The sequence below is a fragment of the Piliocolobus tephrosceles genome, chromosome 12 (genome assembly GCF_002776525.5).
Source record: "Piliocolobus tephrosceles isolate RC106 chromosome 12, ASM277652v3, whole genome shotgun sequence".
Taxonomy (NCBI): Eukaryota; Metazoa; Chordata; class Mammalia; order Primates; family Cercopithecidae; genus Piliocolobus; species Piliocolobus tephrosceles.
In genome coordinates, this window is record NC_045445.1 from 93,571,533 (window position 1) to 93,589,447 (window position 17,915).

Genomic DNA, 17,915 nt, shown 5'->3' on the forward strand with positions numbered 1-17,915 from the left:
CTGCTCTCTTCAAAGCTGTCAGACAGAGTCGTTCGCGTTTCACAGGCTTCTACTCCTTTAGCTGAGCCCTGTCCCCAGAGGCGCAGTCTACAGAGACAGGCAGGTTTCCTTGAGCTGCTGTTAGCTCCACCCAGTTCCAGCTTCCCAGCGGCTTTAGTTACCTACTTAAGCCTCAGCGATGGCGGGCGCCCCTCCCCCAGCCTCGCTGCTGCCTTGCGGTTAGATTGCGGCAGACTGCTGTGTTAGCAAGGAGAGAGGCTCCGTGGGCGTGGGACCCTCCCGGCCAGGTGTGGGATACAATCTCCGGTGTGCCGGTGTTACAGCGCAGTATTGGGGTGGGAGTTACCCGATTTTCCAGGTGTTGTGTGTCTCAGTTCCCCTGGCTAGGAAAAGGGACTCCCTTCCCCCTCGCGCTTCCCAGGTGAGGCGATGCCTCGCCCTGCTTCAGCTCTCGCTGGTCGGGCTGCAGCAGCTGACCAGCACCGATTGTCCGGCACTCCCGAGTGAGATGACCCCAGTACCTCAGTTGAAAATGCAGAAATCGCCGGTCTTCTGTGTCGCTCGCGCTGGGAGATGGAGATTGAAGCTGTTCCTATTCGGCCATCTTGCTCCGCCCCCCTCGATTTTTAAAAAGTACAAATCAAAAAGAAAAACATAAAAATTCCTAGCTGTTCTTGAGGTATACTTCATGTGTTTAATTTTAATAAAGCCCAAGCTAACCAAATAGCTTTTGGAATTATATTTTAAAAGCTTAACTGGTTGATTCCAGTCCCTGAGGACAATTTACAAATGAACTTATGCAGGATGGACATCCACACCAGCTGAAAATACTTTTTCTAACTTTTTCAGATTTTAATAAAACCACACAAGTATTACCTATAGGCTGAATATACAGATGCAGAGTGTCTAGTAGGAAGCAAAACTGAGTCACTCACCAGAAGAAAACTCACAGGGAAATTCCATGAGACAATGTGAAAATTTCAAAACATAATTTCTATACCAGTGGAAGAACAAATCCCCCTTGCTTGACTTCACCCCCTCAGTGAAAATGTTCAGTCACATCTAAACTTGGTCTCAAGAGAAACAAAAACTACCTGTTACTATTAGTGAGGAACAGGGAGCTTATATTAGGTTAACCTCTACAACCATGTGTGGCAGACATAGTAGGGGAATACTGCTGAAGTAGGTTTCGGTCCTGCCACGTACATCAAGACAGAATAGCTTTCTTGCTCATTGTTACTCACACTAGCAGGAAAAACAGGCTCAGGGTAGCACAATTCCAAGCAAGTGACCTCTGTCAGTGGGCTGAGACAGAAAGATACTCTAATTAGGACTCCTTGCCCCATCTATACCAATGGGGTTACAAATAATATTTCCACAAAGGAAGAGGGAAAAATTGTACTTTAGATTCTCTGCCCTGTTGCTATAGTAGTAAAAGGAATCAATATTTAATAGTTTGCCAGCTAAATGCCAAGGCTTGCTAGGTGCTCAATGTTCCTGTGTCCCATTTTCATCTGCACAATAAATCTATGATCTAGATATCTGTAGAAGGAAAACAAGCCCCTAGAGATTAAGTATTGTTTCTAAAATCACCAAGCATTGGCAGGGCCCAGAAACAAATTATTTACTGGGAAAGGCTCTTAGAGTTACATTTACCAAGGCTAATTAGCAATTACTTATGCAGTGTGTTGTGACATCTTAAATTAGTTTCTGTTATTGCTATTTTTAAAATGTATTTACAAATACAATACTGGTTTTTGCATCCCCCTTTCAGGGTTATACAAACAGTAGGCTCTAATGTAGTTGCTAAGCTCAATTTACAAGAAAAATAGAAATACCAACATGCCTCTTTCCCTCTCCACTTCTTCATGTGAACTCCTAATTATGTCACTGAGATGACCATAATGTCTCTTCTACATTAAAAGTTTTCAATGAGTCTTTTAGAGAAAAGGATAGGATGTGAGTTTTCTCAAAAGGAAAATATGCCACATTTCATAATAAAAGTCCACAGGAAATAGGAATCCTTTAACATAAATGAACAGTTATTAGCATAAATAATCTGAACTCTCTCTCTCTTTTTTTTTTTTTTTTTTTGAGACAGAGTTTCGCTCTTGTTGCCCAGGCTGGAGTGCAATGGCACGATCTCAGCTCACCACAACCTCCACCTCCCGAGTTCAAGCGATTCTCCTGCCTCAGCCTCCTGAATAGCTGGAATTACAGGCATGTGCCACCACACCTGGCTAATTCTGTATTTTTTAGTAGAGATGGGGTTTTTCCATGTTGGTCAGGCTGGTCTCAAACTCCCGACCTCAGGTGATCCACCCACCTCGGCCTCCCAAAGTGATGGGATTACAGGTGTGAGCCACCGCACCCAGCCAATAATCTGAACTCACTAATAAGAAATACCTGCAAAAATCTAAGTTTCATTAACTTCTAAAGAGCTACACACCAAAGGGCTTCCTTCTTTCAGGTCACTTGCTGACAATACTATTTTATAAATAAGGCTGTACATGCTGAAGTTGACAAGAGGGAAAAAGGTTCTTCCTGAAAGTAGTGACATGCTGTTCTCTGTTGCTGAAAACAAAGATGGTACAGTGTGAAGTACATCTGCAAAGCAGAAAGTTCTTACCAGAAAAGTAGCTCTCTCAAACAGAAGTACTTCATCAGCTTCGATAATTTCAGCAAAATTTCTTAGGTTCATTTCCAGCTGCTGAACATTGGGAATCAGCTGATAAACTATGCTGGACCAAGCCTAACAGAACAGAAACACAGTGTACTATTATTAACAGCTAGTCAGTCCCAGACCTTTGAAATTAGTAAGTACACTATAACATGTGGACAGCAAAATATGATGATAATCCAGTCCCAAACAAATACTGACATTAAATCTGATATAACACAAATGAAATGAGAAAATGAAGCTAACATCTGATTTTTATCCTTGAGTTGAATTTTTTTTTAAGTTCAAACACTTTTGTAAAATGCTGGAGAAACTTATTTCCATTGATAATTGAAAGCAAACAAATATTTAATGCCATCATGTTGCCTTAGGAAAAAAGTTGAAAAATATGATCTACTCTGTTAAAAAGCTCCTAATCTAGTCACAAATATTTAAGCCCAACAGTGTAGATTTCTCTAAAGATCAGAACCTAATTATGCTATATTTAACATATACCTAAGAATCAATTTAATGAAAGAAGCAGAGCCACATAGACAAATGGCCCCTCCCCTCAATAGAATAATATACCATTAAAAGAGAAACTAGTGGCATTATCATTCCCAAAGGTTTGTTGTTATCTGCATAAATTATTGATCCAATTGAATTCAAAATGGTCTACTGTGTTTTTGCCTAAAACTGACTTCATCCAGGAGTATGACTAATGTAAGCAGTTGAAATTAACCACACTCTCCCTCTATTCTTATAGGCTCTTTTATTTGTATTTTCATTATAATACTTCCTTCACTTTCACTCCAATTTGTCTGGTAAGGTGTACTTTGTTCTTCTCTCCCCTACAAGAGGGCAGGAACCTGGTCTTAGTCATTTGTGTATCCAACAGCATCAAGCAGGTATGTAATGAGTGCTTGTTGAATAAAACTTAATATAAAAATTTAAGTCAGCTCTATGCAACATTGATGTAAGAGATAGAAGTGCCATGTCTCTGTTCCAATTAGTTTTATCACTTAAGCATGAGGGTTCAGGTTCCAAGTTCCCAGGTCGGTGTTAATGTCACTGCTGAATTTACCTTGGAGAAGGCACCAAAGCTAACCACAGCAGAGACATTGTCACTCACAGCAGTGTTGTGATTAGCCAATTGTCTTTGGTCGTGTTATGTATTGCCATCCTTCACACCGCAGTTGGTTCTTATCAGTGCGTCATGTCCATCCTTATTCACGGTTACCTGTTCTATGGGAATAAGGCTTTGAGAGAAATTCGGCCCATATTAATCTAGAACAGTATTTCCTAGACAGGTATCTCAAAATGATCTGTTATTAGAGTGAGGCTAGGTCAACATAATATTGGGGAAAATGAATTAGTTAAAAAAAAAAAAAAAGCAATGGCTATTTTAAAGTCCAATGGTTTTTCTCCTTGCCACGTCAGGTTTCTGTGCTTCTGGTTGTAGATACTTGTCAGATGCTGTTGATACTGAGGCTCTAGCTACCAGTGACAGAGAAGGGTGCTTTCCTACCCAGAGTCAGACTTGTCAATGGATACCAGAAGCAGTCTGAAGGAAAGGGCTAACTACAGGAGGATCCAAAAGGACCTAGTCCTTCAAATAACCAGATCAGTAAGAGAAAGGGAGGAATCAGAATAAGGAGCCTATGTGCCAATAAGGTAATTTCAGCTTCAACCATAACAAAGCTATTGTTGTAACCTCCATAAGTGTAAACAGTGTGGTATCCATTCCAGAAATGGGAACAGTACTTCTGGTTGAAAGAATGCTCGTCTCCAATTTGGCATGAAAGTTGAAGCTATTATACCATATGCTAGGCATAACATGTCTGATTCTAAGACTCCTTCTCCAATCTCTTTCCTAAATATTGTAATTTTATTGCCATCCAAACTTAGGCAGACTAGGTTATATCATGTAGAAGTACCTGAATACTAGATACAACTCCTATCAGCATTGAGACCACAACAGGTCAAAATGGATGATGGCCAGTAAGTGAAACCTCTGCTATCACAAAGACCAGTACCAAATTAATCATCACCAAACTGGCTAATTCAGTGTCACTCAGTAGCTATGTCGACCCAATCTAAGATCAAAACCCAAGTTTCTTAATGTTAAGTTTGATATTCTTCAAACAGTTTGTTGCAGATTATTTTTCTTTTTAGTACAACAAATCTAGATGGCTATTAAATAGTTTTAAATCTTTTAGTTTTGTTAATATCCTTCTAGGTTTTTTTTCATGCTCTTAAAATGAGGGAACTCAGGGAGACATACACACCTTATAGAGGGTTTCATCCCAGATAGATGTTCGGAAACAAGAACATTCCAATGGGCGAGACAAACGCCTCAAATCTTCTTCTCGCTCTTTAAAAATCTAAATCAAAAAGCCCAACATACTGATCAACATATAATAGTTCTCATCTTTCAAGCTAAGATGTAGTTATTTTATCATATTTTAACCAGGAGCTTTTTGTTCCTTTCTAAGAGGAATTTTAAGTATGTCTATTTCACAAACTAGGATGGCAGAAATTGTTTCAGGTCAGGTCTAAAAGTGCAATAGCTAGAATTCTTCAGGCCTATCCTGCTTATGCTGAATACTCACTATGAGCACTATGTTTATAAATAAAGCTTATCATACAGAGGAGTCTTAATAAAATACATCGAACACTCCAAATCACCAAATCTGGGTCATTTTAAGATAGTTATATACGTACCAAGAATATATAAATGAAAATATTTTAACCCTTGTATATAGCTTTCTCAGACACATATATACATATGGAAAAATATCTATATAAACATATATACACAGATATTTTCCCAGGAGTCAGTGGATTATTGTTAAATATGTATATACACACTGTGATGGCTAATTTTATGTGTCAAGTTAGCTAGGCCATGATACCCAGACATTTGGTTAAACACCAATCTGTATGTTGTTGCAAAGGCAGTTTTTAGTTAAGATTAACATTTGAATCAATAGACTCTGAGTAGTTTATTCTGTATAATGTGGGTGGGCCTCATCTAATCAGATGAAGGCCTTAAGAGAAAAAACCTGACATTTCCCCATGAAAAAAGAATTTTGCTTCCAGATTGCTTTCTGCCCTGAACCACAAAATTAACTCCACATTAACTCTTCCACAGGTCTCCAGTCTGTCAGCCTGCCCTGCAAATTTTGGACTTGCTAGTCTCTACAATTAGTTGAGAAAGTTCCTTAAAATCAATCTCAATCTTTCTCAATCTCTCTCTCTAAACACACACACACACACACACACACACACGTACACACATATGTATGTATGTATGTATATGTATATTCACATATTCTATTAATTCTGTTATTCTGGAGAACCCTAACACAGACTTCAGTACTGAGAGTGATTCTAGAGAATAATCTTAAGGAAGAGTTTTCTAAATTGGTTCTGGGGTTGGTTCTCTAATCTGATTAGATTTAAAGGCCCTAATGACTCTCTTTCCAGTAGAAAAGAGAGTACTGATAATCTATAGTGTGATGTGGCAGCAGAGATACAAAAAATACCACCACTGGATATTCCTAATAAAATAGTTTTAAGAGGCAAGGTTCCAGGTGACCACATATAAAATTTTGAACATTTTTGTCAAAATAACAAATATGAGATTGACTGGCTGATCCTAAGTGTGCTGAGCAAAGGAGAGAAAGGATGAGCTCAGAGATCTGAATTATCAGTATAAGTACTTTATAAATGACCAGAAAGTTTCTATGACTGCCCTGAAAAAAATCTCTTAACCCCTATAGCTGCAGAGCTGAGACTGAGGAAAACCAAACTCAGAATCTCATCCTTTAAGTGGATGAATTACAATGTAAACTGAATTCACAACCTCACAGGGCATCTGCTAATAAAGTGAGGGCATTGACCAAGAAGAAGTAGGATTCTAAAATTTGGAATGGAGGTTATTTGGGAAGATCCTAATGAAGCTGGCAAAATTGAACCCTTAAATTATCAGTCTTCTTTGCCAGTAGAAGCAGCCACTCATCCATATCTCAGATTAACTCTATTTGGCCTGAGAAAACTGCAATGGTCTCCTCTGAGGTATCTGCCATGCAAGACACTCCTGATTCACCCCCACTACCCCTCTTTGCTTCTAGACCTATAACTAGTTCAAGTCTCAGCAGGCTCCTAAAGGTGAGGTGTGAAGTATGACCCATGAGGAATTATGCTATACTCCAAAGAACTACATAATTTCTCCAATTGACAGACAAAAACCAAGGAAATATGTATGGGAATAGATTCTAAAGGTATGGGATAACAGTGGAAAAAATATAAAGTTGAATCAGGCTAAATTTACCGATAGGAGCTCATTAAGCAGAGGTTCCACACTTAATGTTGCAGCCCATGGGGTAAGAAAGAGCTTTAACAGTTTGTTTGGACGGTTGGATGAAACATGGACCAAAAGGTGGCCTAAACGACATGAAGTTAAAATGCCAGAACTGATGTGGTGTACTCTAGAAGAAGAGATCCATAAAAAAAGAGACTTTAGGGACATTGTAATGTTCAAGTATTAACCAATTTATTTAAAGCCTACTCACCAAACCTGCGAGGTTCCAGAAGACACACCTTTCTTTCATCATGACTGTGAAAATAAATTTGTGAGGGCAGCCCCAGCTTCTTTCCCCAGTTATATGATCATTCTTCTCTGCAGGCTAGAACTTTCAGTGGGAACTGCTGCCACTGAATTGGGAAACCTAAATGCAATGGGAGTAGTTGGATCCTAGAATGGCAGGAACCAAGTGGGGGCACTTACTCACCAAAGACAAGGTGGGCACAGTACTATAACTGAAGCAGAGTCAAAGCATTAATCAGAATAGTCTGACTCGTACAGACCTATGGTGTTGGCTAGTTATCATGATGTTCCTAGAAGTGAAATGGATGGGAAGTCTACTAAATTTTTACTTGATCTGTATACGTGGAAGAATTCTAGGTCAAGTGATAAAAAATTTAATTTGAATTATTAAATTGGAGAGTCACCGCTTCTCAATCAATACCCAGACTTGTACCAGTTTACAAACCCAGACCCCTTGAATGAAGGGGAGCCTGGGTCCCCTTGAGGAAGGACACTGCCAAGTATTTATACTGTTAATCTTCCTCCCAGCCTCCTGTAAATGGACCTATGTGGCCTTTTACCAGGGTGACTGTGCGTTAGGGAAAAGGAAATAATCTACTACTGAGCATTAGCTCTGAATTGACCCTAATTCCAGGGAGACCTAAAATGTAACTGTGATCCAGCAGTCAAAGTAGGGCCTTATAAAGATTAAGTAATCAATGGAGTTTTAGCTCAGATCTGTCTCATGTAGACCCAGTGGGTCCTTGCAACCTTCTTGTGGGTTATTTTTCCTGTTCCAGATTACATAATTCAAGCAGACATGCTCAAAAACTGGCAGAATCCCTCATTGGTCTCTGGACCTGTGTAGTGTAGGCTGTTGTGGTGGAAAAGCCAGGTGGAACCCATTAGAATGACCTCTACCTAGGTAAATGGTAACCAAAAGCGATATTGCATATTCTTGGAGGGATTGCAGAGGTTAGTGCCACCATCAGACTTGAAAGATGCAGAGTTGGTGATTACCACCACATCCTCCTTCAAATCTCCTATTCAGCTGGTGTAGAAGAAAGATGACTCCTGGACAGTGGATTGTTATAAACTTAACTAGATGGTGACTACAATTGTAGCTGCTGTGCCAAATGTGGTTTCATTGCTTGAGCAAATTAACATATCCCCTGGTACCTGTATGCAGCTAGTTTTCTAACAAATGCTCTTTTCTCCATACCTGTCTTTATTAAGGTCCACCATAAGTACACTGTAAGTTGTTTGCTTTCAACGGGCAAGGCCAGCAATACACTTCACTGTCCTGCTGCAGGGGTATATCAGCTCTCTAGTCCTATGTCATAATTTGCTTCACAAGAATCTTGACCACCTTCTCAAGAATCTTGACCACCCTTTTATAAGATATTAGGCCAGTCCATTACATTGATGACATTATGCTGATGGGACCTAATGAGCGAGAAGCAACAACCACATTAGACTTACTGGTAAGATAGCTGCACGTCAGGGGACGGGAAATCTGACAACAATTCAGGGGCCTTCTACCTCAGTGAAATTTTTTTTTTTAATTATTATTATACTTTAAGTTCTAGGGTACATGTGCATAACGTGCGGGTTTGTTACATATGTATACTTGTGCCATGTTGGCGTTCTGCACCCATCAACTCGTCAGCACCCATCAACTCGTCATTTACATCACGTATAACTCCCAATGCAATCCCTGCCCCCTCTCCCCTCCCCATAATAGGCCCCGGTGTGTGATGTTCCCCTTTCCGAGTCCAAGTGAACTCATTGTTCAGTTCCCACCTATGAGTGAGAACATGCGGTGTTTGGTTTTCTGTTCTTGTGAGAGTTTGCTGAGAATGATGGTTTCCAGCTGCATCCATGTCCTTACAAAGGACACAAACTCATTCTTTTTTATGGCTGCATAGTATTCCATGGTGTATATGTGCCACATTTTCTTAATCCAGTCTGTCACTGATGGACATTTGGGTTGATTCCAAGTCTTTGCTATTGTGAATAGTGCCACAATAAACATACGTGTGTATGTGTCTTTATAGCAGCATGATTTATAATCCTTTGGGTATATACCCAGTAATGGGATGGCTGGGTCATATGCTACTTCTAGTTCTAGATCCTTGAGGAATTGCCATACTGTTTTCCATAATGGTTGAACTAGTTTACAATCCCACCAACAGTGTAAAAGTGTTCCTATTTCTCCACATCCTCTCCAACACCTGTTGTTTCCTGACCTTTTAATGATTGGCATTCTAACTGGTGTGAGATGGTATCTCATTGTGGTTTTGATTTGCATTTCTCTGATGGCCAGTGATGATGAGTATTTTTTCATGTGTCTGTTGGCTGTATGAATGTCTTCTTTTGAGAAATGTCTGTTCATATCCTTTGCCCACTTTTTGATGGGGTTGTTTTGTTTTTTTCTTGTAAATTTGTTTGAGTTCTTTGTAGGTTCTGGATATTAGCCCTTTGTCAGATGAGTAGACTGAAAAATTTTCTCCCATTGTGTAGGTTGCCTGTTCACTCTGATGGTAGTTTCTTTTGCTGTGCAGAAGCTCTTTAGTTTAATTAGATTCCATTTGTCAATTTTGGCTTTTGTTGCCATTGCTTTTGGTATTTTAGACATGAAGTCCTTGCCCATGCCTATGTCCTGAATGGTATTACCTAGGTTTTCTTCTAGGGTTTTTATGGTATTAGGTCTAACATTTAAGTCTCTAATCCATCTTGAATTAATTTTCGTATAAGGAGTAAGGAAAGGATCCAGTTTCAGCTTTCTACTTATGGCTAGCCAGTTTTCCCAGCACCATTTATTAAATAGGGAATCCTTTCCCCATTTCTTGTTTTTCTCAGGTTTGTCAAAGATCAGATGGCTGTAGATGTGTGGTATTATTTCTGCTCAGTGAAATTTTGAGGTGTGCAGTGGTATGGAGAGATATCCCTCCTAAGGTGAAGGATAAGTTGTTGCATCTGGCCCCTCCTACAACCCAGAAAGAGGCAGGACATCTAGTAAGCCTCTTTGAATTTTGGAGGCAACACAGTCTTCATTTGGCTGTGTTATTCTGGCCCATTTACCAAGTGACCCAAAAACCTGATAGTTTTGAGTAGGTCCCAGAACAGAAGGCTCAGGCTGCTATTCAAGCTGCTTTCCACTTGGGTCATACGATCCAGGACATCCAATGGTGCTTGAAGTGTCAATGGCAGACAGGGATGCCATTTGGAGTCACTGGCAAGCCCTCATAGGTGAATTGCAGTACATGCCTTCAGCATATTGAAACAAACCCCAGCTATTGTTCACAGATAACTATACCCCTTTTGGGAAACAGTTCTTGGTTTGCTATTAGGTCTTAGTACAGACTGAGCACTTAATCGTGGGCCACCAAGTTACCATGAGACTTGAGCTAGCGATCATGAACTTGGTATTATTTGACCTACCAAGCCATAAAGTTGTGCATACACAGTAGGACTCCATCACTAAATTAAAGTGGTATATATGAGATCAGGCTCAAGTAGGCCTTGGATGAACAAGTAAGGAACATGGCCACAGTCCCCATTCCTGCTATACTACCCTCTTTTTTTTTTTTTTTTTTTTTTTTTTTTGAGTCACTCTGTCACTCAAGCTGGAGTGCAGTGGCACAGTCTCGGCTCACTGCAACTTCCACCTCCCAGGTTCAAGCGATTCTTGTGCCTCAGGCTCCTGAGTAGCTCGGACTACAGGTGCATGACACACACCACCACACCTGGCTAATTAGTGTATTTTTAGTAGAAATGGGGTTTTGCCATGTTGGACAGGCTTGTCTTGAATTTCTGACCTCAAGTGATTTGCCCACCTCGGCCTCCCAAAGAGCTGGGATTACAGGCATGAGCCACCATGCCCGGCCTATACTACCCTCTCTTTTCCAGCCTGCAACTATGGCCCTATGGGGAGTTCCCCACAATCAGCTGACAGAGAAAGAAAACTCAGGACTGGTTTACAGATAGTTCTGCATGATATACAGGCGCCACCTGGAAGTGGACAACTGCAATACTACAGCCCCTTTATGGGACAGCCCTAAAAGAAAGTGGTAAGTAAAGGGAAATCCTCCCAATGAGCAGAACTTTGACCACCTGGTTGTTCATTTTGCTAGGAAGAAGAAATGGCCATACACACAATTAGTTACCAATTCATGAGCTATGGCCACTGGTTTGCTGGATGGTCAGGGACTTGGAAGGAACATGACTGGAAAATTGGTGACAAAAAGGTCTGTGGAAGAGGTATATAAACATATCTTTCCGAATGGGTGAAAAATGTGAAGATATTTGTGTCTCATATGAATGCCACCAAAGAATGACTTCAGCAGAAGAGAATTTTAATAACCAAGTGGATAGGATGACCTGTTCACCCTCTTTCTCCAACCATGCAGGTAACTGCCCAATGAGCTCATGAATAAAGTAACCATGGTGGCAGGGTTGTTATGTATGGGCTCAGCATCATGGACTTCCACTCACCGAGGCTGATCTGACTACAGCCATGACTGAGTGTTCAATCTGTTAGCAACAGAGACCAACACTGAGTCCCTGATATGGCACTATCTCCCAAGCTGATCAGCTAAGTACCTGGTGGCAGGTTGATTATACTCATCTGCTCCCATCATGGAAGGGACATGATTACTGAATTACACATTCTGGATAGGGATTTGCCTTCCCTGCATGCATTTCTTCTGCCAAAACTACCATACATGGATTTACAGAATGCCTCATCCACCATCACAGTATTGTACGCAGCATTGCTTCTGATTAAGGAACTCACTTCACAGCAAATAAAGTGAGGCAATGGGCTCATCCTCATGAAATTCACTGGTCTTACCATGTTCCCCACCATCCTAATGCAGCTGGCTTGACAGAATGGCAGAATGGCCTTTTTGTTTTGTTTTAATTAGAGATGCATCTCACTATGTTCCTAGGCTGGATTTCAACAAGGCTACGCAACCCTTTTGCCTTACCCTCCCCCAAGGAGATTGGACTACAAGCATGAGCCATCATACCTGGTTCGAATGGCCTTTTGAAGACGCACAGTGCCAACTATGTTGCAATACTTTGCAGAGCTAGGCAAGGTTCTCTAGGAGGCTGTATGTGCTCTGAATCAGCGTCCAGTAAATGGTGCTTTTTTATTTCATAGTGAGGATTCATGGGGTGGAAACTGTGCCACCACTCACTCCAGTGACCCACTAGCAAAATTTTTGTTTCTTGCCCCTGTGACCTTATGCTCTGCTAGCCTAGAGGTCTCGGTTCCAAAGGCAGAAATGTGTATACCAGGAGACACAGTGATTCCACTGAACTGGAATTTAAGACTGCCATCCAGCCACCTTGGGTCCCTCAAGCCTCTGAATCAACAGGCAATGAAGGAAGTTACTATGCTGACTGGACTGACTGATCCTGACTACCATGGGGAAGCTGGATTGCTCCTCCACAACAGAGGTAAGAAAGAAGAGTATTTCTGTGATATAGGAGAGCTCTTAGGATGTCTCTTAGTAATACCATGTTCTGTAATTAAAGTCAATGGAAAACGACAATGCCCAATTCAGAAAGGTCCACTAATGGTTTTTGGGTCACCCCACCAGAGAATACAACAAGCTGAGGTAATTGCTGTGGGCAAAGGTAATCTGGAACTGAATAAGGCAGTTATAAATACCAGCTAAAAATCACATGACCAGATATACAAATGAGAATTGCAATTGTCAAGACTACTTCATCTTGATTTTGTTATGAACATCTATGTATATAAAGTAAATGTCTATTTTTTCCCTTTTAATCCCTTATCATGAACATATCATATGATATATCGTAATATTTAAGTATCGTTAACTTTACATTATAATGTAAAAGAAGAGTAAACATTAGTTAGTAACTTTACATCCTCTTCTGGGAAAATGATTAGTGCATTTTTGGTTGTATGCAGGATTACTATATCATGTTAAGTGGAAGTATGACCTCGTTATTGTTTTTATTTGAAGATTAAGTATGGTTTCAGTAGATGTGTATGAGTACCAAGTTGACAAGGGGTGTGACTAGTTTTATGTGTTAACTTGGCTAGGCCACAGTATCCAGACATTTAGTCAAACAGCAGTGTAGATATCACTGTAAAGGTATTTTTCAGATGAGATTAACATTTAAATCAGGAGACGTTGGGTAAAGATTACAACCTATAACGTAAGTGGGCCTTATTTAATCAGTTGAAGTTCTTAAAATAAATACCCCTCTCTCTGCGTGTGTGTCTCTTCCTGTCTTTCCACGCATGGGCGCATGTGTGAGTGCAAGCGCACACATAAACACAAACACACACACACAATTAGTTCTGTTTCCCTGGAGAACTCTAAGATACACACATTGTTGAAATTTGCCATTTGATATTGGAATACATTCTTAAGTAAATGTGGTTATGTGAGACATCATTTTAATGTCCATTTCTTGCTTTATGTTTTTTTGCTAATGACTTATTACTTGCTGTTTATTTTATATTTATTTTAGACTATGGAAATGATGTTAAACAAAAAGCAAATTTGAGCGATTTTCTTATTCGAGTTCAAATGGGTCATAAAGCAGCGGAGACAACTCACAACATCAACGATGCATTTGGCTCAGAAACTGCTAGCGAACGTATGGTGCAATGGTGGTTCAAGATATTTTGCAAAGGACCACGAGCCTTGAAGATGAAGAGCGTAGTGCTAGCCATCAGAAGCTGACAACAATCAATTGAGAGCAATCATCAAAGCTGATCATCTTACAACTACACGAGACGTTGCCCAAGAAATCAACGTCGACCATTCTATGGTTGTTCAGCATTTGAAGCAAAGGGGAAGGTCAAAAAAGCGAACCAGGTTTGCTCATGGCCTAGGAAAAAAAAAAAAAAAATCATTATTTTGAAGTGTTGTCTTCTCTTATTCCATGCAATAACAACAAATGATTCTCTCAGTTGGATTGTGGTGTGTACCAAAAAGTGGATTTTATATGGCAACTGGTGACAATTGGCTCAGTGGATGGACTAAGAAGCTCCAAAGCACTTCCCAAAGCTAAACTTGCACAAAAAAAACTCATGGTCACTGTTTGTTGGTCTGCTGCCGGTCTGATCCACTACAGCTTTCTGAATCACTGGGCAACCATTACATATGATAAATACACTCAGCAAATCAACGAGATGCACCAAAAACTGCAACACCTGCTGCCAGCACCAGTCACAGAAAGGGCCCAGTTCTCCATGACAACACCCGACCACACATTGCACAACCAACACTTCAAAAGTAGAAGGAATTGGGCTACAAAGTTTTGCCTCATTCATCATATTCACCCTACCTCTTGCCAACCAACTACCACTTCAAGCATCTTGACAACCTTTTGTAGGGAAAACACTTCCACAGCCAGCACGATGCAGAAAATGCTTTCCAAGAGTTTGTCGAATCCCGAAGCACGAATTTTTGTGCTACAGGAATAAACAAATGTGTTTCTTGTTGGCAAAAATGTGCTAATTGTAATGGTTCCTATTTTCATTAAGAAAGATGTGTTTGAGCCTAGTTATGATTTAAAATTCATGGTTCAAAATTACAATTAATTTTGCAGCAACCTTAGCTGAAATGGATATTTAGGGAAGTACACTAACCATTTTACCTAAAACTTCTAAGTCTATATTGTTAATAAAATGAAGAACATACTTTTCTTAATTAAGCTTAAAGTATCTTGAAGAATATTAATCTATCTTTGGAAATCTTTATATACGCATTTAGAAAATAATAAGATGATTAATCAAAATTACAAGTGATTTTTTTTTTCCAAGATGATAGATTGAAGGCTTTGTTAGCGGGCCTCACCTGCTTGGAAACAGCAGAGTGGTATGTAGAGATTCACAGTGTAAACTTTTATCCAAGAAGGAACACAGGAACTCAATAGAAAACCTGAAAGAAACTTCAGACACTTTGAAAGAAGTGGTGGGCAGCAACCTACACCATGAGCCAGGCAGACCACTGTGAGTCTCCAGAGCATGAAAGGGGGAGAGAATGTCTCCTCGATACACATTCCTACTGAGGAGCTGAGCAAGCCAGGCCACAGGGGAGCACCTTAACCCTACCCAGCACTGGAGTTGACCTGGTAAGCAGTAGGAAGTATATGAAAAACAGCAGTACTTTGCATGTACCCTGAAACCCCAGTGGGGACAGAAGGAAACCATTCCTGATAGAGGAACCTTACAGCTAACTCAGGCAGTGGTCACAGGATGCGAGAAGCTCCCAACTGAGATTTGCACTCTAATCTCTTGAGTGGGGACAAATTCCCTTGGCCAGAACCGAGGGGCGAGTGGGAAGTATGCTCTTGCCACAGGAGCAGCAGCCAAGTGTCCCAGCTTCATGAACAAACAAGGAGAGGTGAGGCCTGAAAGGCGTGGCTTCTGTCTCAGGCAGCAGGAAGGCTTATGGCCTGGGGCAGTTTTGCATTCTGAACACAGACTGCCTGGGACCCAGCTAGCCGTTGCCAGCAGAAGACTGTGGGTGTGAGACCCACCTTGTCAAGAGTGAGGGAGTTGGGTGGGTCTCACTCACACCTGCTACTCCTCCCAATGTGGATTCTTTTGTGCAGCAGAGTCAGTTGTGCTTCTCTCTGGAACATTACCCTAGTGGCCAGGGAACTGCCCTCCAAGCCCCATTGGGACCACTGCTTGTGCTTACACATGAGGAGCCAGAATGCAAATCTGTTGACCCAGCCCAAACCTGGGTTTGCCCCTCCACCTGCCTTGGTAGCATAACACAACAGACAGGGACTTTTGGGAGTTTCATGGCCTTGCCCATCGCCTGAGACACAAGTACTTCCCCTGGGTATCATAAGCCAGGCACAAATCCCATGGCCACCATAGCAATTGGCTCTCTCCTGCAAACACCACCTCCTGGCCAGAGACCAATTGGTGCAGCCCATTACAACATCTGCTGACACAATAACACACCACTTGAGAAGGAGAAAACTTCTGCATGACCTCAGCTAACATCATTTACCCACACCATCCCAGCTAATCAGGAGGTCTTGAGCCTATTCATCTGCCCAGTACATTACTACTATAGCTGGGATCTGAGAAAGCCATCACAGTAATGCTATTTTTAGCCAGGGAAATCTTTCAGAGTCTATGTCATTCCCCTGCTACACTTATCATAGCTTGTGCTTACACCTGCTGCTGGGAGACCAGAGGGCAGGGCAGCTTGGTCCAGATCCACCCAACACTGTCCCCCTCTGAAGCTCAGAGCAGAGCCTAAGCCACTGCACATCCTGCAGACCTGGCCACAGCCTGAGGCATCAGAAAGCTTCTCCACTTGGCTGATAAGAAGCATCAGTGACCAATTCTCCTCAGAAGGAAGAACGAAAATTACAGGTGAATAATCGTAGCCCAAACGGAATGTTAAGCGGAGAGTGCTGGTGCTTATCAGAGAGTTCACTGGAAGAATCTGTGACACACCAAAAAAGAAAAAAGAAAGTAACAAGAAGCTGGCAGAGATCAAACCCTGAGAGATTTAGTAATCTGTGGACAGGGGAGATGGGAGTGCTCTTGGCCTCTCTGGCCCTTGCAGCAGACTGCTGGTATCCAAGCTCAAAGAGGGTTTCTCTGCACTCGTGAGCACAAGTACCAGAGTGAGCTGTGATTTAGGGACTCCTCAAGGGCATTACCTTCCTAGCACAAGGTCCCTTCACTTTTCCTCTGGACCTGAGCTATAGCAGTGGGTGCCATGCTGGATGTGCACCCATTGTGAGACTTTGTTTTGCTCAGGGACCTTCAATCCTTGTGTCTTCACATCACTGGAAGCTTTGCACATATTCCCCCAGCAACAGCTTAGAGTGTGGAAGCCCCACAAGGTGGCTAGACCAGATGAGCAGCAGGATTCACAGCAGTCTGGCCCTCAGGGACTGCCACAGTGCTATGGGAGCAGGGAGTGCACCACATCAAGGGACCACCCTGTGGGACAAAAGAAACCAGACTGCAGGCCTTGAGTCCCAGAAGTTTCAGCAGAGGCACAGGTACAAGGCCATGCTCAGTGGTGAAAAACTGCAGTTCTACCCCAGCAGTCAGGCAGCTCCGGGGCTCACGAAGGGACCTAGAGAAGGAAACTTCTCCCCCTTGCCCAGCACTTGCAGATACAGGTGGGGCTTCTCTTCCAGGAACTCAGCGTGAGTGTGCCTATAGACAGTCTTTCTGGAGCACTTCAGGGTAACTACGTCTCCACAAGAGGAGTGCCTTCTGGGTTCAGGCTTGCATAAGAAGTAAAGTCACAACCCCTCTTTACACAGAATGTCAGCATTCCTGCAGATGGACAGAGGTGCTTGTCTGATCTGAATATCCAGAACACTGGGACAAGGGCATGATGGGGAAGCAGATGGCTTTCCTGCTGGCCTGGGAGAGGAGCTGAGATGGCTCCTTTCTGTCCCCCTGCAAAGACCTCAGTACATTTCAGAGAGCTCCCCCAACCAGCTCAGTCAAGGCTGGGCCGTCTACCCACAAACGGGGTATTGCATATACCCACCTGCTTCAGCTGCAGCTGGTTTTCACCTGTGGGTACCTGTACTAGCATAAAGGCTGAACTATTCAATGGCAGAGGTCTCATGAAGCTTATCTCATTCTCCAGTGGTATGCACTTTGTTATTTTTTCCCCA

General features: G+C 41.8%; 1 protein-coding gene across 2 annotated transcripts in view; it reads right to left on the reverse strand.

Moving 5' to 3' along the window:
• RRAGB (Ras related GTP binding B) overlaps positions 1–17,915 on the reverse strand; it is a 46,033-nt gene that overhangs the window by 8,962 nt on the left and 19,156 nt on the right. Inside the window, exons 6-7 of one of the 2 annotated variants that reach the window (XM_023202147.1) lie at positions 4,948–5,043; positions 2,630–2,752 (exon numbers count right to left, since the gene is read on the reverse strand). In XM_023202147.1, the coding sequence (XP_023057915.1) occupies positions 2,630–2,752; positions 4,948–5,043 (219 nt within the window). The remainder of the gene's footprint in view (positions 1–2,629; positions 2,753–4,947; positions 5,044–17,915) is intronic. The other variant, XM_023202148.2, reaches the window with a different exon arrangement.